Source organism: Scyliorhinus torazame, chromosome 12, assembly GCF_047496885.1.
Source record: "Scyliorhinus torazame isolate Kashiwa2021f chromosome 12, sScyTor2.1, whole genome shotgun sequence".
In the NCBI taxonomy this organism is placed as follows: domain Eukaryota; kingdom Metazoa; phylum Chordata; class Chondrichthyes; order Carcharhiniformes; family Scyliorhinidae; genus Scyliorhinus; species Scyliorhinus torazame.
Genome location: NC_092718.1, coordinates 200,629,054 through 200,651,011, shown reverse-complemented (window position 1 = coordinate 200,651,011; position 21,958 = coordinate 200,629,054). Strand labels below are relative to the sequence as shown.

At 44.0% G+C, this 21,958-nt stretch overlaps 1 protein-coding gene across 7 annotated transcripts in view; it reads left to right on the top strand.

Moving 5' to 3' along the window:
• Nucleotides 1–21,958, top strand: part of nek8 (NIMA-related kinase 8) — a 110,134-nt gene that overhangs the window by 75,585 nt on the left and 12,591 nt on the right. For 6 of the 7 annotated variants that reach the window (XM_072469653.1, XM_072469652.1, XM_072469656.1 and 3 more), the window contains 3 exons: nt 1,138–1,288; nt 3,573–3,736; nt 21,142–21,300. In XM_072469653.1, the coding sequence (XP_072325754.1) occupies nt 1,138–1,288; nt 3,573–3,736; nt 21,142–21,300 (474 nt within the window). The remainder of the gene's footprint in view (nt 1–1,137; nt 1,289–3,572; nt 3,737–21,141; nt 21,301–21,958) is intronic. The other variant, XM_072469659.1, reaches the window with a different exon arrangement.

Here is a 21,958-nt window from a genome sequence, read left to right as displayed (position 1 = left end):
AACAGCTTGATCTGCTCAGTATGGCCTCTATTCAAGTCATTCTATACTCCAATGAGAATGCCTGTTAATGTACATGTGCCTGGGAGCAACTGGTCAATGCAGAAGGCTTGAGGTTCACCACACTCCTTGTAGACCATTGCAGATTGAAACTAGTGTAAAGGTTTTTTAAAAATAAATTTAGAGTACCCAATTATTTTTTCCAATTAAGGGGCAATTTAGCATGGCCAATCCACCTACTCTGCACATTTTTGGGTTGTGGGGGCAAAACCCACGCAGACACGGGGAGAATGTGCAAACTCCACACGGACATTGACCCAGAGCCAGGATCGAACCTGGGACCTCAGTGCCGTGAGGCAGCTGTGCTAACCACTAGGCCACCGTGCTGCCCTAGTGTAAAGGGTTAATGTTAAATATCTAAATAGACAGTGTACATAATCAATGATGTAAGATGACATGAACACAGTGTGCTGAGAGAGTTTTACGAGAAACCTTTTACTGTACATAGTTGGAATAATGCTTAATAAAAGTTGATGAAGAGTCATGCCTCCAGCAGTCTTTATTGATCCTAACGAAGGACAACCAAAACTAGACCCACTGTTAATAACAGAGAAACAACATAGAAAACACCAAACACTTAGAAATTCCCTGCAGCGCGGAAGGAGGCCATTCAGTCCATCACGTCTGTCCCAACCATCTGAAAGAGCATGCTACGTAGGCCCACTCCCTTGCATTGTCCTGGTAACCCTGTAACCCCCCACCTAATCTTTGGACACCAAGGGACAATTTGGCATGGCCAGTCCACCTAACCTGCACATCTTTGGACTGTCGGAGGAAACCGGGGCACCCAGAGGAAACCCATGCACTCTGTCACACAAGATTAGAATTGAACCTGGGTCCCTGGCGCTAAGAGGCTACAGTGCTAACCACTGTGCTGCCTGTAAAATTAGATAGAAACACAGCCAGAAAAAATCAACCAGCAACGAACCTGTAAGTAATCGTAAAATAGGCATGGTTAGCTCTGCAAGGTTAAGCAAGGGCACTGGTTGAGTGTCCACTCCTAGCATCGATAAAACGAGTGCTTTTGAACCAAATCTCTTCTCCGTTGGTTCTTGATTTTCTTTTCTATTTCTGTTGAAGGTCGGCTTGGCTTGGAAACTCAGGAGTCTCATAATTCCCCTCAGCAAGTGAATGTCCCTTCCGAACATGAAGCCCAGAGAGTTTTGTGTGGAATTGACTGTTCAATGATTCTCACAACACAGAATCACATTTTGGCCTGTGGGAGTAACAGGTAATGGGGACTTTAAATCAAATAATCAGCGATGTTTTCCAAGAAAATTACATTGTGATTGACCAGCACGGTAGCATTGTGGATAGCACAATTGCTTCACAGCTCCAGGGTCCCAGGTTCGATTCCGGCTTGGGTCACTGGCTGTGCGGAGTCTGCACGTTCTCCCCGTGTGTGCGTGGGTTTCCTCCGGGTGCTCCGGTTGCCTCCCACAGTCCAAAGATGTGCAGGTTAGGTGGATTGGCCGTGATAAATTGCCCTTCATGTCCAAAATTGCCCTTAGTGTTGGGTGGGGTTGCTGGGTTGTGGGGATAGGGTGGAGGTGTTGACCTTGGGTAGGGTGCTCTTTCCAAGAGCCGGGTGGCCTCCTTCTGCACTGTAAATTCTATGATAATCTATGACCATAATTTGACTTAATATGCTTTGAGAAATTTTGGGGTGTATTATTAATGATGCTAGTTCTGAACTGTGCACTCATTGAAACCTCATAGCTACATTTGTCAGATGTTTCATGTCCAATGAGTGATACTTATAATAATAATAATCTTTTATTGTCACAAGTATGAAGTTACTGTGAAAATCCCCTAGTCGCCACATTAAACATCAGGCTGTTTAGCACAGGGCTAAATCGCTGGCTTTGAAAGCAGACCAGGGCAGGCCAGCAGCACGGTTCGATTCCCGTAACAGCCTCCCCGAACACGCGCCGGAATGTGGCAACTAGGGGCTTTTCACAGTAACTTCATTTGAAGCCTACTTGTGACAATAAGCGATTTTCATATTTTCATATTCATTCCGGCGCCTGTTCGGGTAAACCGGTACGGGAATTGAACCCACGCTGCTGGCCTTGTTCTGCATTACAAACCAGCTGTCTAGCCCACTGAGCTAAACCGGCCCTGCTCCTCGATGGGGCAAGATCTCGTTCAGGTTGAACTGACAAAATTATATACCCACCATGGAAACTGGAACCAGGTTTGGCTTCTTTGAGAAATCCTATACCTGAATCATCCATGTTTCCAATACTCGAGATCCTTGTTAATGATTGGCCGACCATCATGTCTCACTTAAGGAATCTGGAGCGATTAACTTGTCATCAGAGCTAGGATTAATCCTGCTGCGTTTTAGATGACTCTAAAAGCCAATGTCACAATGGCTAACTTGAATCTAGTTGAACAAACCGTGAAACACCATTAGTACCCTTACATGTGTGGTGATATGCATCACTGTAGATACACAAGGGGTTAATGTAGATACACTAGGACTGAGTAAACACTAGAGGGAGCACCAGAGACATCATGACACACAGACATTCAACCAATAGGTCATTAATGGGCAGTCAAGACACACCCAGAGGTGACACTACCACAAGGGGGCTACCCATATAAAAGGACAGGGCACACATGCTCTTTCTCTTTCCACAGGCGACACTTAGAGAGACAGGGGCAGATCAGGAAGCATCACACCCACCGCATGGATTAGAGCAGACTGGTTAGTTAGATTGAGTTACGATAGCAAGATCAGCAGGAGAGTCGAACTCAAGTAGGAGAATTGTTAACTGTTCAATAAATGTGTTAAACCTATCTCCAAGTCTGAACCTTCCTTTGTCAGAGTATACATCAAGGAAGCAGCTTATGCTACATGAAGAAGCATAACACAACAAGATGCTCATGGCGAACCTTCTGTCTTAGCTTTGCAACTTGTGCCTTCACTCTAGATTTGGGTAAATAGATTAAATTTGTATTAGGAGAGAATAAATGCTCTACATTGAGCACATAGAAACCTTACAGGTGAGTGTAGATTGTTCAGTAGCTTGATCTAAAAACTCTTAAACCTGGTGATCAGAGGGTAGCGCAGTGGTTAGCACTGCTGCCTTATGCCACCGAGGACCCGGGTTCGATCCGGCCCAGGGTCACTGTCCGTGCGGAGTTTGCACATTCTCCCCGTGTCTGCGTGGGTCTCACCCCCTCAACCCAAAGTTGTGTAGGGTAGGTGGATAGGCCATGCTAAATTGCCCCTTATTTGGAAAAATTAAATAATTAAAAAAAACATAGTGATCAAGTTCCATGAATGTCAGGCATATGGCAGCTCAAAGAAAAGTTATCGCTCATTATCCATTTTAGTTCTTCAGGTTGCCAGCATCTGTTAATGGGTGAAGCTCCCTTGTGTAGAACATGCCCATTCCTTTCACCAGCCAGAAGAATTTGTGTTAGTGATAAATCCTAAAATACGTTTCTGTATTGGATTTGATTTTGTTACTGCATATTAACTATAACAACATTCTGCTTCCCAGATTTAACAAGCTCGGTTTGGATAACTTGACTCCAGCTGAGCACCCTCATCCCTCCAGTCAAGTTGAAGAAGTTAGCATTTTCATTCCTGTGCAATCATATCCCCTTAATGAAGGAAATATTGTGCATGCAGACGTTGGGACAGCTCACTCTGCAGCAATTACAGGTGAGAGGTGCTGTTTAAAAGTAATTGCCTCCTTTGGCTCCAGAGACGTGAGCTCAGAATTCTAGGCTGACACTCCAGTGCAGCTCTTGAGAGAGTGCTGTGCTTTTTGAGGTGCTACCTTTTGGATCAGATGTTAAACCGAGGCTCTACCTGCTCTTGAGTGGATGTGGAAGAACTCATGGGAATATTTTGAAGAGGAGTAGGGGCATTGTCCAATATTCGTCCCTCAAAATTGCAAAGACTGATTTATCTGCTCATGAGCATGTCGCAGTTAGTGGGAAGGTGCTGTGCACAAATAGGCTGTTACGTTTCCCACATTATAAAGTGACTATAGGTAAAAAATACTTCACTGCGTGTAAAGCACGATGGCAAGTCCCAAGGTTGCAAAAGGTGATGATATGAATACAGGTTTTTATTCATGGCTGAGTGGGTAAGGAGCATGCAGAGGAGATGGCATCATGTTTGGGCCCTGGTTTGTGTTGAGTTACCGTGGTCCTGATTTCACTGTCAACAGCAAAACGACAGTGTTCGCCATTGACCTTTAAGAAAGCAACCCACATTGGCTTTGTGCTGTCTGCTTGTTCATCTCTCGTGTTCTCTCTCTCTCTCTAACCCCCCCACCCCCAGCTGCAGTGATGTCATGAAGAAAGGTAAGCAGCCAGTCACATTGACTATTCCCAGAGGCTACAAACTACTACTTTTTTTTTTCTTTTTGGCATAAGCAGCAGTGCTAACCACTGTGCCATCCCTGCCTTTTCCAAGTTAGCCACTAATGAATGAGTTTGACATCCAATAACTAGGCAGGAGGCTAATAGCCTGCACAGGAAAATGCTGCAGACGGTAAGAAATCGACAACAAAAAAATCCACTCACGTTAAATATTCAATTTAAAAGTTGAGGGAGACGGAGAAAAGGAAACCAAGATATGGTTTCCCTCGACACGAGGAAGAGGGAGCCTCCACCATCTCACCGGTTTGTTATGGGCCAGGGCTTAGAGAACCCCAAAGTGTATCATGGAGTTCATCTGACCCACAACTTTTTTTAATTTTTAATTAAAAATTTTTTTTTTTAAGAGTATCCAATTATTTTTTCCAATTAAGGGGCAACTCAGTGTGGCCAATTCGCCCATCCTGCACATCTTTGGGTTCTGGGGGTGAAACCCACGCAGACACGGGGAGAATGTGCAAACTCCACACAGACAGTGACCCAGGGCCAGGACTCGAACCCGGGTCCTCAGCGCCATAGGCAGCAATGCTAACCACTGTGCCACCGTGCTGCCCGACCCACAACTTTTAATAGATTGTGGTATGGGGAGCACACGGCCCACTCTACAGGTGTAGTACAGCAAAAATGGAAAAGTATTTTTTAAAGCAAAACAATGTTTATTCTATGAACTCAAATTAACCTTTTTAAAACATACAGTGAACATCTTAGCAACCATTAATTCAAATACAGCCCCCAAAGAATACAACACTAAGTAATCCTTAATAACTTCCCAAACAACACCCAGAAGACAAAAGAAACACCTTTTAACAGAAGCACATTAGGTTTACGTTCACTACTGAGAACATTTATAATTCTGAATTCACCAAATGATCAAGAGATAGTCTTTTCATGGCAGAGAGATCAACAGTACACCTGCTCTGGCTTTAGCTCCAACACTGAAAACAAAACTAAAACACACCCAGAAGCAAACAGCCTAAAACAAAAGTAAAAAAAACTGACAGACAGTCCAGCTCCACCCACACTCTGATATCACTGATAATCACCCATTTCTTAAAGGTACTCTCACGTGACAGGTTCAAAAATTTGCTGACATAATAGCCTGCACAAGAGCGCCAGGCCATAGAGGAGGTGAACAATCAGAATTTTACAGAGAGAGGAATGAATGACTGGGACTACCTAGTTTGTTTACAGTATACTCAATAATGGAAAGATTTGACATGCCAAATATGAGTTTTGTTCAGGACCAATGAGGGTGTTCAGCGGTATGTATAAACTTTGTAAGCTGTTTAATAAAAACAACAAGTTACCCCTCATTCATAGAAATTATAGAATCATAGAAATTACAGTGCAGAAGGAGGCCATTCGGCCCATCAAGTCTGCACCGGCTCTTTGAAAGTGCACCCTACCCAAGCCCACACCTCCACCCTATCCCCATAACCCAGTAACCCCACCCAACACTAAGGGCAATTTTTTAGACACTAAGGGCAATTTATCATGGCCAATCCACCTAACCTGCACACCTTTGGACTGTGGGAGGAAACTGGAGCACCCGGAGGAAACCCACGCACACACGGGGAGAACGTGCAGACTCCGCACAGACAGTGACCCAAGCCGGGAATCGAACCTGGGACCCTGGAGCTGTGAAGCAATTGTGCTAACCACCATGCTACTGTGCTGCCCTCAAGATGCAATTTGTTTTCTTTTTAAAAAAAGTATTTTTATTCAAGTTTTTAACAGTTTAACATTCAAAACACCTAGCATTACAAAGTAAAACCAACACAAAACCCCAAACCCGCCTCCCCAACAACCTAAACCCACTTCCCTCCCCCCATCAGTCGACGGTAACCAGCTCCTTGAAATGTAGTATAATCGAGCGCGCATTTTTTTTCAACGGCTTTAACAGCAAGCCGAGCAGAGTGAAAGGGAAAGCTCTCATTAGTTCCCTCTGGGGAACTGTAGAATCACTGACAAAAAGTTCTGCATTGCAGTATTTAGCTATGTCTGTGTGGACTCCAGACGTTGGTGTCAGCTTCAGATGATTAATGACAGAAAATACTGACAGTTTTACCATCATTAGTACCACAAAATCTGGGCCTGGTCTTGGGGAAGTTAGCAGTTAGAATGTCACAACTGCCTGTTGTACACCTAGTTAAGGAAGAGAATAAAATCAGTCAGGGTTCCTAGTGTGGCATGACATTTGTGGGGCACAACTGGCGCATCTGTACTTCTGTCAGCCTCTGGGCTCAGTTATGGATAATGGTCATGAAGCAGTGCTGAAGGGCTGCTCGTGCATGTCAACCTGTATCCCAGCATGGATTGGCGTCAGGAAATGGGGAACCAATTATTGGAAATATACAAGAATCAATTTGCAAACCACCTTACCATTTGCCAGAGTCTTTTTGATCTGCTCTTGCTGCATGTGGGGCACTGCTGTTATTTGGGGTGTTGCAATATTTACCCTAGATTTTCTCCTGTTTAGCTTCCATAAGCAGGATAAATGTAATAAAATGCATTGCATTGGTCAAAATTGTCCTTTGAATGCTAAGGTCGTCATTTTAACATTTTAAATATTCATTTGTGGGATGTGCTAGCATTTGCTGCCCCATCCCTCATTTCCTTTAAACTTGCTAGGCCATTTCAGAGGGCATTTAGAAGGCAATCACCATTGTTCTGGATCTGGAGTCACTTGTAGGCCAGACCAGGTAAGAACGACAGATTTCTTTCCCGCAAGGACATTAGTGGACCAGATGGGGTTTTACGACAATCGACAATGGTTTAATGGTCAACGTTAGACTTTTGGTTCCAGGCCTTTTTAAAAAATTGAATTCAAATTTCAACAATTCAAACCCAAGTCCGTGGGTCTCTGGACTACTGGTCCAATGACAATGCCACTATGTCATCACCTCCCCAATGTGATGATTGATAACTCTTTCTTTGTAGATGTTGCACTTGTTAAGTGAATTGGACATTCTGAATTCTTCCTCAGTATACCCGAATAGGCGCCGTAGTGTGGCGACTAGGGGATTTTCACAGTAACTTCATTGCAGTATTAATGTAAGCCTACTTGTGACCATAATAAAGATTATCATTACTTTTCTCCATTGCATATCAGATTGGCTTGGAGCATAGGTTTCTCCACAAACACTGATTAATTTGGTTCTTTGCTAACATTGTAGGGATTGTTTCAATGTCTATTTTTCTCCAATCCAGGCATGTTCCAGTTTGTATCCAATGCAAACTGATCCAAGTATTGAGGCAAGCAAGTCTCACTTGCCTAGAACTCTAAATTTATACCTTCAATTTTGTAATCCTACTTTTTGAAAGATCAGGCTGTGATTCTATTTCCATTATTTCTGATGTTTGCACATCTGGCCAGTGCTCTTGGGTTTCTGGGAATGCTAGTTTTCAGCCAGATGCATCCAGGTCCAAGCAACTCACTTGTTTGGCATCCCGTCCACCACCAATGTACAGTGACAGCAGTGTGTTACCATCTACAAGATGCACTGCAGCAACTCACCAAAGCTCCATAGACAGCACCTTCTAAGCCGGTGACCTCTAATACCTAGAAATACAAAGGCAGCATGGGAACACTCTCACCTGGAAGCTCCCCTCCAAGCCACTCCTCACCCTGACTTGGAAATATATCACCGTTCCTTCACTGTCGCTGGGTCAAAATCCTGAAACTCCCTCCCTAACATCACAGTGGGTGTACTTATACCACTCCAGAGAGACTCCAGTGGTTCAAGAAGGCAGCTCACCACCACCTTCTAGGACAATTAATGCTGGCCTAGCCAGCAATGTCCAGATCCCATGAACACATTTTAAAAATGATCTGGGGTTGGAGGAGTCACTGCATGGTGCTGCATCCCCTTGCACATGCTAATTTGGATCGAAAGTGCTCCACCACAAGGCATGTGATTTCAGAATATAATTCAGAATATAGTGGGCAGCACGGTAGCATTGTGGATAGCACAATTGCTTCACAGCTCCAGGGTCCCAGGTACGATTCCCGGCTTGGGTCACTGTCTGTGCGGAGTCTGCACATTCTCCCCGTGTGTGCGTGGATTTCCTCTGGGTGCTCTGGTTTCCTCCCACAGTCCAAAGATGTGCAGGTTAGGTGAATTGGCCACGCTAAATTGCCCTTAGTGTCCAAAATTGCCCTTAGTGTTGGGTGAGGTTACTGGGTTATGGGGACAGGGTGGAGGTGTGGACCTTGGGTAGGGTGCTCTTTCCAAGAGCCGGCCGGTGCAGACTCGATGGGCCGAATGGCCTCCTTCTACACTGTAAATTCTATTCTATTAATTGAAATAGTTACCTGCTGTACAGGAAATATTTTATTTTTTATTTGTATTTGAGAACAATGAAAGTGATTCTGTGCACAGTTCAGTTAAGACAGTGGTAGCAATTAGCATGCGTCCGCCTGTGTTTGGAATAATTGGCACTTGGGCATAGGTACCCGAGCATTAGAGAGATATTAGGAAATTGCAGGGAAAATATTCCACCTTCCTAAACTTCAACTGTGCCCAATATCACTGTTAGAATTTTATTAATATATGAAAAAGGCAAGACAGTGCTAGCAGGCCCATTAATATTCCCTTGTTTTGTTGGACACCGCAGCTTAGTGCATTACCTACTCCACTATTAGTAATGTTAACTTCTAACCAAGGGTAAAAACTTGGGGAACTTCCGCTCTGGCTCTTTTTAATATAATCAAGTAAGCTACAGTACGCAAAATAGTTATCCATGATTCATCGCCAGATATAGTTAAGGAGCGTATCTTGCTTTCCCTTTTCCTCCTCCCACCACCCTACCCCACTCCATGTCTTAATATCCTTAGTAACAAAGGACTGTAAGGACTGATAAAGACCCTTTTCATCACTTCCAGTCTCAAACTTCAGAAATTGTATACCATATTTTATCTGCAATAGCTCTGTCCACAAAAAAATCATCCATCACTTGCTAGAAATTGATATTCTCTGCTTTCATCGTTCTTCAGAATTAGCCTATTTTACACATTACCCACTGTATGTGATAACGCTAAGCATCTTCCTCGAAACCAAAGTGCAGAGTGGTAATTCTAAGTCACTGATTCATAATGTGCTAAATATGCAGTGAAACAGAACTTGTGAAACATCCTGTTTTTGATGCAGTGCCTAAGAGTGTGGTGGAGGCAGGTTCAATTGAAGCATTCAGTAGGGAATTGCTGTTGTCTGAAAAGGCAGACTGTGCAGGGGTACAGAGAGAAAGGGGAGAATGGAACTGAGGGAAATGCTCATTCTGAGAGCAGGTGCAAACTCAATGGGCCGCGTGGCCTCCTTTTATACGAACAAATTTGAGATTCTGAACAGAAAACAGAATGGTACGTTGCGCTGTGACAAAACTATATGCATTAAAATTGCACTGTGCTAACAGGCATTAAAACTGCATTGCGAAGATATGCACTAACTTATATATGATCATAGGCTCTGATTTAAAGCAGTTTTTTTAGAAATAAGGCTGTACAAATGATGTGAAGTAGCAGTTCAGATAATTGCTTTGCTCTACTGTAGTTAAGTTTTAAATCCCAGTAAAATTACATGCTTGAAGCTACCAACCACATTGTGTACTACACAGCTGTTCTCAGGGTACCCTCTTCGGTAGCAAAAATCAATACCACATTCAGTTTTGGCACTGTATAAGTGCTCTTCCGATTACCTGCACCATATAGCAACCATGTTAGCTCTCCTGTTAAAAATAGAAGAGCATTAACTTCATAGGGCATCATTTAAGAATTGCAAGTGGCTTTATTGCCCTTGTGCTAGGATGTAAAATCCTTCATGCCATTCAGTGCTCCTTACTGGAAAGTATATTTATGTGGACTTTGGTGACTAAATAAAGTTTGGCAGTGATGCTTTGCACAGTCAAATAGTCCACTGGCATTCAGTACCTTGAATGAAGAATGATTATTTAGTGAGGTATTTCTGGGCTCCTTCCGCTTGCAGAACAATACCTGGTAGAAGTGGAGACAAGGAAAGGCTGCGGAAGAGCAGAACATGACTGCGCTACGATAGAAGACTAAATTTCAGGAGTTGAGGAAAAACGAGCAATATGAGGACTCGTATAAAGATTCTGATTTGAATATTGTCCTTTACACAACAATGGACCATTAGCCGAGAGGCTTTACATACTTCCCTATAACATTTGCTCGTTGCCGCTGCCTGTAACTTGTTTATTGTTACGAGGAACTGAGAAGCTATTTTTTACTGCAAGTTAAATGTAGCGTTGAACATCAGTTACTGAGCCACAACAGGCATTTAGGGAAAATTCTAGTTTGCCTCTTATCCTGCCACATTGTTCAAGTCTTTCTAAGCTCTTTGAGTCAGTTTCTTGAGAAATCTCCTTTTGTTGAAGCTTTCAGTGACCAATACATGTTGCTGTGCCTCTGGCATGTGATGAAAATACCTAATTTCTCATCATGATTGTGCCTTTAGTCCATAATTTCAACACTTGGCTTAATTACCCACTCCTGTCCGTCACACTTCTGATGTCACATATTGTCCAGTTCCAAATTCTTAAAAATATATATAAGTGCTGGTATTTGCAACGCACAGAATATCTCTTTGCTCATACAGATACCACCCCTGCAGTGACTGTAGGGTCTGAATTGATATTCTCTCGATCAGAGCCAGTGTTCTGATCTACAACAATTAAAATTTTAATGAGTACAGCTCCATGTTTACTTCGTATTAATTAATCTTATAGCCTCAAAAAATACCGGTACAGTTATACTTTAGCAGTAGAATGATGCGTCGTATTTTACACAGTACAACATTCTTCTGATTTATCATCGCCAGCGATACTGTAGATTGTTTGGCTTGTTTACATGTCACACTTTGTTGAGGACGCAAATCTTTCCCAAACTTTATTAACTTTTACAAAAAGGTACATCGTAAAATGCAGGCAAAGAAAAAGTTAGAAGAAAAGAGGATGAAAAAAGAGACCGAGGAGAAAGAAAAAGGAAGAGGAATAGGCAGAATTGTACAAAAACTGAGGGCAGCACGGTGGCGCAGAGGGTTAGCCCTGCTGCCTCACGGCGCCGAGGTCCCAGGTTCTATCCCGGCTCTGGGTCACTGTCCGCGTGGAGTTTGCACATTCTACCCGTGTTTGCGTGGGTTTCGCCCCCCCACAACCCAAAGATGTGCAGGGTAGGTGGATTGGCCACGCTAAATTGCCCCTTAATTGGAAAAAATGAATTGGGTACTCTTAAATTTAAAAAAAAGAATTATACAAAAACTTGTAGAGGAAAAAGAAAGGTTGTTGAAAGAATGAATAAAAGGTTGCCAGATTGAATCAAATATTTTAATTGACCTGTGCAAGGTATATTGAATCTTAAGTTAAGAATCGTCATCAATTCCTCAACCCATTGCAAATGGAAGGGTGGAACCCGCAATCTTCCAATTGAATAAAATAAATCGACCTGTAAACAATGAGGCAAAGGCCAAAGCACCTGACTGCTGATGATCTTGTTATTGATTACCCCAGAAATACTAATTTCATAGAATTTGCAGTGCAGAAGGAGGCCATTCGGCCCATCGAGTCTGTACCAGCTCTTGGAAGGAGCACCCTACCCAAGCCCACATCTCCACCCTATCCCCATAACCCAGTAACCCCACCCAACACAAAGGGTAATTTTGGACACTAAGGGCAATTTAGCATGGCCAATCCACCTAACCTGCACATCTTTGGACTGTGGGAGGAAACCGGAGCACCCGGAGGAAACCCACGCACACACGGAGAGAACGTGCAGACTCCGCACAGACAGTGACCCAAGCCAGGAATCGAACCTGGGACTCTGGAGCTGTGAAGCAATTGTGCTAACCACTATGCTACCGTGCTGCCCTAATATCAATAGATTTGCCACACATGCATGAAAAAGTTAAGATCACAGAGGACCAGAATATAGCCAGCCTTGATCATGACCAAAACATATGATGTTTGGTGTTGCAGGAGCCAAATGACATCTCGCACAGGCAGGATCCATTCTAGCAAGTGTAGCTCTAGGGAGATAGAGCTGATGAAAATCATTGAATTGAAGCAGAAAATGGAGGAGCTACAAGAGAGGGGGCAGTCGTGGACTTAATTTTCGAAAACGAAGTTCAGCAAATGGCTGATGTATCAGTGGGGGAGTATTGTGCAGAAAGGGATCGTAACCATTAGATTCAATATTGTTATGGAACAGGACAAAGATGGGCCTGAGATCAAAGTTCTAAAGTGGGGGATATCAGATATGGTTTGGCCAGAGTGGACTGGGAGCGGATACTTCTGGGACGCATTCAAAAAAGAAATAGGGGGAGTACAGGACCAACATGATCTAATCAAGAAAAAGGGTGGACCAACCAATCCAGTGAACCCTGGATATTGAGGGATATACAGCATTGGATAAGAAGAAAAAGGGAGGCTTATGGCAAATGTCGAGGGCTCAAAACAGCAGAAGGCCTAGAGGTGTATAGAATGTGCAAGAGGGAAATTAAAAAGGAAAATTAGGAGAGCAAAAAGGGGAAATGAAAGGACACTGACAGGTAAAATAAAGGAAAATCCTAAGTTATTTTACAAGTATATTAAGGGTTAAAGGATAACTAGGGAAAGAGTGGGGCCCATTAAGGACCACAGTGATAATTTGTGTGTGGAGCCGGAGGATGTAGTTAGAGGTCTAAATGAATTCTTTGTTTCAGTGTTCACTGTTCAGAGGGACAGTATGGGTATAGAAGTCAGGGAGAAGGACTGTAATAAAATTAAAGAGATTAACATAGCCAGAGAAGAGGTTCTGAGTGGTCTGGCAGGCTTAAAAGTAGACAAATCTCCAGGGCCAGATGAAATGTATCCCAGACTGCTGAATGAGGCAAGAGAGGAAATAGGGGCGCTGGCAAAAAATTTCAGTTCCTCTCTGGGCACAGGAGATATGCAGGAGGACTGGAGGATAGCCAATGTGGTACCATTGTTCAAAAAGGGAGGAAGGGATACTTCAGGAAACTACAAGCCAGCCAGTCTAACCTCAAGTGGTGGAGAAACTATTGGAAGCAATTCTGAGAGACAGAATTAATCTGCATTTTGAGAGGCAGGGATTAATTGAGAAGAGTCAGCATGATTTTGGTGAGGGGAGGTCATGTCTGACCAACCTACTGTTTATAAATATGAGAAATGCCAATAAAAAGATTTTTTAAAAAAAATGTTTGACCAACCTGATTGAATTTTTCGAGAAGGTAAGCAGGTGTTTCAGGCGGGATAGAGGGGAATGTAAAAGGGGAGGCGGAGTTGTGCTACTGGTTAGGGAGAATATCACAGCTGTACTGTGGGAGGACACCTCAGAGGGCAGTGAGGCTATATGAGTTGAGATCAGGAATAAGAAGGGTGCAGTCACAATGTTGGGGGTTTACTACAGGCCTCCCAACAGCCAGCGGGAGATAGAGGAGCACTAAGATGATTGATGCAGGTAGGGCAGTGGATGTTGTCTATATGGACTTCAGTAAGGCCTTTGACAAGGTCCCTCATGGCAGACTAGTACAAAAGGTGAAGTCACACGGGATCAGGGGTGAGCTGGCAAGGTGGATACAGAACTGGCTAGGTCATAGAAGGCAGAGAGTAGCAATGGAAGGATGCTTTTCTAATTAGAGGGCTGTGACCAGTGGTGTTCCACAGGGATCAGTGCTGGGACCTTTGCTGTTTGTAGTATATATAAATGATTTGGAGGAAAATGTAACTGGTCTGATTAGTAAGTTTGCAGACGACACAAAGGTTGGTGGAATTGCGGATAGCGATGAGGACTGTCAGAGGATACAGCAGGATTTAGATTGTTTGGAGACTTGGGCGGAGAGATGGCAGATGGAGTTTAATCCGGACAAATGTGAGGTAATGCATTTTGGAAGGTCTAATGCAGGTAGGGAATATACAGTGAATGGTAGAACCCTCAAGAGTATTGAAAGTCAAAGAGATCTAGGAGTACAGGTCCACAGGTCACTGAAAGAGGCAACACAGGTGGAGAAGGTAGTCAAGAAGGCAGACGGCATGCTTGCCTTCATTGGCCGGGGCATTGAGTATAAGAATTGGCAAGTCATGTTGCAGCTGTATAGAACCTTAGTTAGGCCACACTTGGAGTATAGTGTTCAATTCTGGTCGCCACACTACCAGAAGGATGTGGAGGCTTTAGAGTGGGTGCAGAAGAGATTTACCAGAATGTTGCCTGGTATGGAGGCATTAGCTATGAGGAGCGGTTGAATAAACTCGGTTTGTTCTCACTGGAACGAAGGAGGTTGAGGGGCGACCTGATAGAGGTCTACAAAATTATGAGGGGCATAGACAGAGTGGATAGTCAGAGGCTTTTCCCTGGGGTAGAGGGGTCAATTACTAGGGGCATAGGTTTAAGGTGAGAGGGACAAAGTTTAGAGTAGATGTGCGAGGCAAGTTTTTTACGCAGAGGGTAGTGGGTGCCTGGAACTCGCTACCGGAGGAGGTGGTGGAAGCAGGGGCGATAGTGACATTTAAGGGGCACCTTGACAAATACATGAATAGGATGGGAATAGAGGGATACGGACCCAGGAAGTGTAGAAGATTGTAGTTTAGTCGGGCAGCATGGTCGGCACGGGCTTGGAGGGCCGAAGGGCCTGTTCCTGTGCTGTACATTTCTTTGTTCTTTGTGTAGATGAGGGCAATGTATTTGACGTAGAGTATTTGGACTTCACCAAAGCTTTTGATAAGGTCACACATGGGAGACTGATAGCGAAGATATGAGCCCATGGGATGCAAGGAAATTTGGCAATTGGATCCAAAACTGGCGGAGTGGCAGGAAGCAGAGGGTGATGGTCGAGGGATGATTTTCTGACTGGAAGCCTGTGTCCAGTGAGATACTGCGGGGATCAGTGTTGGGGATCTCGCTGGTTGTGATTTCTATAAATGATTTAGATATGAATGTAGGAGGGTTGATCAGTAAACATGCGGATTATACGAAAATTGATGGGGTGGTAAATAGTGAGGATGGTGGCCTTGGATTACAGGAGGATAGAGATGGGCTGGTCAGATGGGCTGATCAGTGGCATATATAATTCAATCTGGATAAGTGTGAGGTGATGCACTTGGGCAGGACAAACAAGGCAAGGGAATACATGATAAACAGCAGGAACCTGGGAAGCACCGAGGATCAGAGGGAATTTGGTGTGCATGTACACCAGTCCCTTAAGATTGCAGAGCAGGTGGATACAGGGGTTAAGAAGGCATATGGTATGCTTGCCTTTATTAGCCGAGGCATAGGGTTTAAGAGCAGGGAGGTTATGCTGGAACTGCATAAAACATTGGTTAGGCCACAGCTAGAGTATTGTGTGCAGTTCTGGAATCCACATTACAGGAGGGATGTGATAGCACTGGAAAGGGTGCAGAGGCTATTTACCAGGATGTTGCCTGAGCTGGAGAGTTTTAGATATAATGAGAGATTGAATAGACTTGAATTTTTTTCCTAGGAGCTGAGGAGACTGAGGGGGGACATGACAGATGTATAAAATTATGAGGGGCTTCAATAGAGTAGACAGGAACAAACTTTTCCCCTTGGTGGATGGGTCGGTGACCAGGCAGTTAGATTTAAGGTAAGGGGCAAGAGGTTTAGAGGGGATGTGAGGAAACCCTTTTTTACCCAGAGGGTGGTGGGAGTTTGGAACTTGCTGCCTGTAAGTGTGGTGGGGGCAGAGACCTTCATAACATTTTAGAAGTATTTAGATGGGCACTTGTGATCCCAGGGCATGCATGTCTATGGGCCAAGTGCTGGAATAGGGTTAGAATGATTTGGTGTTTTTAAAAAAAAAAAAAAAAAATTCCAATTTAGCGTGGCCAAGCAACCTACCCTGCACATCTTTCAGTTCTGGGGTGAGACCCACAGACACGGGGAGAATGTGCAAACTCCACACACACAGTGACCCGAGTCCTACGCGCCATGAAGCAGCAGTGCTAACCACTGCACCACCATGCCACCTTCTTTGTCGAATACACAGTGACAAAGAGTACACTCTGAAAAGTATCGGCTGTCATTGACCGCCAGAAAACTTGGTATTTAAGTCAGAAAACTTAAAGAGAGAGCCAGTGACTTTAGTGTGTAAAGGCACAATAATGTGTGTGCTGGAAGTCAGAAATATATACAAGAAATGTTGAAAATGCTCAGCATGTCAGGCAGCGTCTGTGACTTAACAACGCCCTAGTATCTCTGGTACTGCATCAGTCATCTCGAGATCATGAGGTTAAGTTCCCACCATGTCAAGTTGTAGAAACTGAATTCAGTTTGTAAATGGGCATCAGTAAAATGAGCATGAATGGAGCCAAACTCATAGAAACGCAGTTAGTTTCCTAATGTCCTTTCAGAAGGATTTGCCTGCACAACTAAGGATGGACAATAAATATTGCTTTGTTCTGGTCCACCTACGTCCCAGAGCAAAGAACAATGTGGCTTGAGTTAGTTTCTCACCTACATCACAAATAGATGAGCCCTACCCAGTATTAGCATTGTTTGACCAAACAAAATTAAATAATTCCGCTCTGCATCTGCCTATTTAGCGCTTGGGCTATGTTGCTACAAAAGAAATCGAACCAATCTAACCTGAACATGATTTAGGTATTGATTTCTAGAATGCAAAACAATCAAGAAAAAATACAAGATTGCCATTCATAGCATGTCCCAAAGGCATTTCAGTTGATGAAGTACTTTTTTAAGTGGTCACGGTTGTCCTGTGGAAAATGTTCTTTGTGCACAGCAAGCTCCCATAAACAGCAATGTGATAATTACTGTTTTGGGGATGTTGATTAAAGAATAAATGTTGGTGAGGACGCGGGTGAACTGCCCTCCTCCTCTTCCAAATAATGCCGTGGGATAATTTACTTTAATCCGAGAGAACAAACAGGATCTTTGGGGTAAGGCTCATCCAAAAAACGGTACCTTTGAAGCACACCCTCAGTGTTGCGCTGAGTTTTTAAAATGCATTTACGGGATGTGGGCATCCCTGGCTAGACCAGTATTTATTGCCCATCCTCAGTTCCCTTCAGAAGGCGGTGGTGAGCTGCCTTCTTGAACCGTTGGAGTCCATGAGGTGTAGTTGTACCCACAGTGCTGTTAGGGAGGGAGTTCCAGGATTTTGACCCAGCGACAGTGAAGGAACATTGATATATTTCCAAGTCAGGGTGGTGAGTGACATGGAGGGGAACCTCCTCTTGGTGATGTTCTCGGGTATCTGCTGCTCTTGTCCTTCTAGATCTGTGTTTTTCAAACTTGTTTCTCAGGACCCACTTTTGTCAACCGGCTATCCTTCGTGATCCAAGCCGGCCAGCCTTTGTGATCCTAGCCGGCTGACCTGTGTGACCCACACCGCATTCATTTACCTTTAATGCAAGGGGAGTCTGCTTGGTCCTCGCAGGAGGAGAGGGCAATGCGCCCATCAGGAGCAACTTCAGCCAGTTCCTTTGTGCCGTCTTCATCTTTGTGAGAACGGAAAATCTAACCTCGCACATGCTGGTCGTTGTGAAGGGCAATAGCAACAAAATGCTTGTTTTGCTCAGCACTGGATACTCCTGGGAGATGCTACTCCAGAATTCTGACAGCCATATGAGGTTTTTGCGTGTTTTTAATGTACTGTCACAGGTCAGCTACAGCAGCGTAATCTTTTCATTTACAGTCAGCTTTAAGTTAAAAACTGACTCTGGGGTTTCAACCTCAAAAGGAATTTTTCACCCACCACTTCTCTTTCAAAATCTGAAATTTCTCCTCTTATTTGCCCGTACTTCCCTGCACAGAACGCACAGGGGCTTTGTATCCTTATTTACGTTGGCACAATTGACAGAGCCATGCCTCAAGAAATCATCTGCATACTGCTTTGGCCTGTGTTAAGTTTCTTCTTTGTAGGTTATTAACCAGAGGCCCTAGCGCTCTGTACAGAACTAACACTAGCACTGCTCTGTCCTGCCCTGGACTCTCCTTAGCAGCTCTCTCCACCAGATTCAGATGCGAGGTCTTGGTCAGTAGATACTTTGCCTATCCGCGTCTCTGGCAGGGCTCGTTCTTGCAACCAAGCGACCCATCTTGACAGTCCACTTGCCTTGTTTGCTAGAAGCTAGAAAATGGAAGAAGCTCTCCTCTGTGATTTGACACCAAAAGTTTGTACATACAGGGTGCTTGACATCAAGTATACATGCATGGCGTGTGACCTGCTCACTACTGCCATTTCTGGCCGGAAGACTGCACACAGCCTAATTTCCTTCTCAGCTGCCATTCTCAACAAAAATGCCAGTAGTGGCCGCTGGGCGTTTCTCCCGGGATTGGGACCACTGCAGAATGTTGCGACCGATCGTTCCACAACCCTCCTGACACATGCCTGAGACCCACCCGCAAGTTGTGACCCGCACTTTGAAAAGCACTGCTCTAGATGGTAGTGGTCCTGGGTTTGGAAGATGCTGCCAATTTATTTTTTTACATTATAGCACGCGTACATTGGTGAGTTCCTGCAGTGCATCTTGTAGATGGTACACACTATTATTCATCGGTGGTGGAGGGATTGGTTGTTTGTGGAAGGGCTAGCTATCAAACGGGCTACTTTGTCCGAGATGGCGTTGAGCTTCTTGAGTGTTGTTGGAGATGCACTCATCCAGGCAAGTAGGGAGTATTCTGGTACACTCCTGACTTGTGCTTTCTAGATGATGGACAGGCTTTGGGGGGTCAGGAGGTGAGTTACCCCCTGCAGGATTTTTAGCCTTTGACCTGCTCTGTAGCCACAGTATTTATATGGCCAGTCCAGTTCCATTTCTGGTCAATGGTAACCTCAGGATGTTGACTGTGGGGGATTTAGCGATGGTAATGCCATTGAATGTCAAGGGGCAATGGTTAGATCTTCTCTTGCTGGAAATGGTCATTGCTTGGCACTTGTGTGGCGCAAATATTACTTGTCAGCCCATGCCTGGATATTGTCCAGATCGTGCTGCATTTGGACATGAACTGCTTCAGCATTTTGTATTGAAGTCTGTGGAGTGGGACTAGAACCCACAAACACCTGACTCAATATGCAAGGGGCTATAATATTTTTAATAAATTTAGAGTACCCAGTTATTTTTTTTCCAATTAAGGGGCAATTTAGCATGGCCAATCCATCTACCCTGCACATCTTTTTGGGTTGTGGGGGAGAGACTCACGCAGATATGGGGAGAACGTACAAACTGCACTTTTTGCGTTGTGGGGGAGAGACTTAAGCAGATATGGGGAGAACGTACAAACTGCACACGACAGTGACCTGGGGCCGGGATCGAAATTGTGTCCTCAGCGCCTTGAGGCAGCAGCAAGCGTGCTATCATTAAAACATGCGTAAAGGGGTGCACATCTACACTGCAGCATTTTACCTTTTTTTGGGGTGAGTATTTTAAAAAATAAATTTAGAGTACCCAATTCATTTTTCCAATTAAGGGGCAATTTAGCATGGCCAATCCACCTACCCTGCACATCTTTGGGATGTTGGGGGCGAAACCCACGCAAACACGGGGAGAATGTGCAAACTCCACACGGACAGTGACCCAGAGCCGGGATCGAACCTGGGACCTCGGCGCCGTGAGGCAGCAGGGCTAACCCACTGCGCCACCGTGCTGCCAGCATTTTACCTTTTGATTAAATTGTGTGCCTGTACTTATTTAAAAAATGATGTTGCTAGCAATGAGCAATGGTACAGAAGATTAATTAGTAATCTATCTGGATGTCATATTTCACTTATCAACCTGAATGACAGAAGCCGAACAATCCTAAAATGCTCGGTACCTCTCTGCTGCAGCTTGAAACAGATGACCACATCCTAGCTGTCAATATTCCTTGACCAAACAACAGGTAAACCCCTGTTCCCCTACCCCACCAGGGCCATCTGTTCCATGTTGTCCTTTGACATACTGCTTATCTTTGTTCTCTATTAACATATTCTTATCTCTTAATGTGCCACTATCGGCACCGTTCATACTCATTATCACCATCATTTACATTCCCTTTGTCTTTTTGTCCACAACATCTCTGTCAATCTCTCCCCAGCCCTACAACTTCAATCCCCACCCCGCTACAATATAAATCATGTCCTATTTCCAGTTCTCTCCAGTTCCGACCAAGAGTCATCCAGGCTCAAGATGGTAGCTCTGTTCTCTCTCCACAGATGCTGGCAGACCTGCTGAGATTGTCCAGCATTTTCTGTTTTTGTTTCAGATTCTAGCATCCACAGTAATTTGCTTTCAGCCATTTCATTTTATTTTTCCTGAGATGTGTTTTTGTTTGATTCTATTTCTCTGAAACACCTGTAATGTTTTTTCTATATGAAAGGTACTATATTGTGCACACTTTTACTTTAATGTCACCCCGAAACTCCCCAAGGCATAAACCATACTCCAACTAAGAACCCAGACCGGCCCCAAAGCTCGCTGCAAAGAGGTGTGCACTTTGACACTTCCAATTTCCAATCTGGTATGAATTGCCTTGATCCAAATGGTGCCAACTTTTCCCTTCATATTCTTCTCCTCCCACTTGACCTAACCTGATGGGTGGTTGATTCTCGTACCAAACATCTATCCTAACTCACTTTTCTGGGAGTACAGCACTGTGCTGTGCCATCAGTCTTTTGTTTAAGAATTCTAAACGAAAACTTTCTTTGTTCATTTCAGAAACTGGAGAATGTTATACGTTTGGCAGTAACCAACATGGACAGCTAGGCACTAATACACGTCACAACAATCGATTGCCGTACTTGGTCTCTGACCTGCGTGGGGTAAAGGTTACCATGGTAGCTTGTGGTGATGCTTTCACAGTAGCGATTGGAGCAGGTATGTAGCAGTTGAATCAATGGATGTATAATTAGCATTTTATAAAATCTCTACTGGATGCCAAATTGCAAATCCAATCATATGTTGATCAGATTAGTGTTTCATGCTATGAACAATGAAATCACTCCCTTCGACTAATCTGTTGTGTTATTAATGGAAACAAAGGGCTGAATTTTATGGCCCCCATTATGATGGGTACAGGGCTCTGAAATGCGGCGAGCCGCTCAAACATCCATTGACTTTGGTGAGATCGGAATATTCTGCCGGCAGCAGGGGCCCCAAATGGCAGCTTTTAAAAATCACACTAATCTTGTTGAATCTATTCCCGTTAATATCTGAAAGTAGCCTTTGGATGATCGGAATCATTACAAAACCCAGTGCAGGAAATTAACTACTTTTGATCAACTTTCTGTTCTTAATATTATGATTGTGCCGAACATATTGATGCCTCTACTTGCAGAAATGCAGTACATTTGTATAATTAAAACCTGCTCTGTTCTGTTGCTTCACACATTAGTTAAAAGTAGAGTAATCAAACAGTGTCTGCCTGAGGTGCTGAAAATTGCTCTAATACCTTATTCTTGGGACTAAGTTTTATTATTTCACATACAGGAAAGATGTTTTTTTTTATTGTTTGTTTACATAGCTTTGGAGAGAG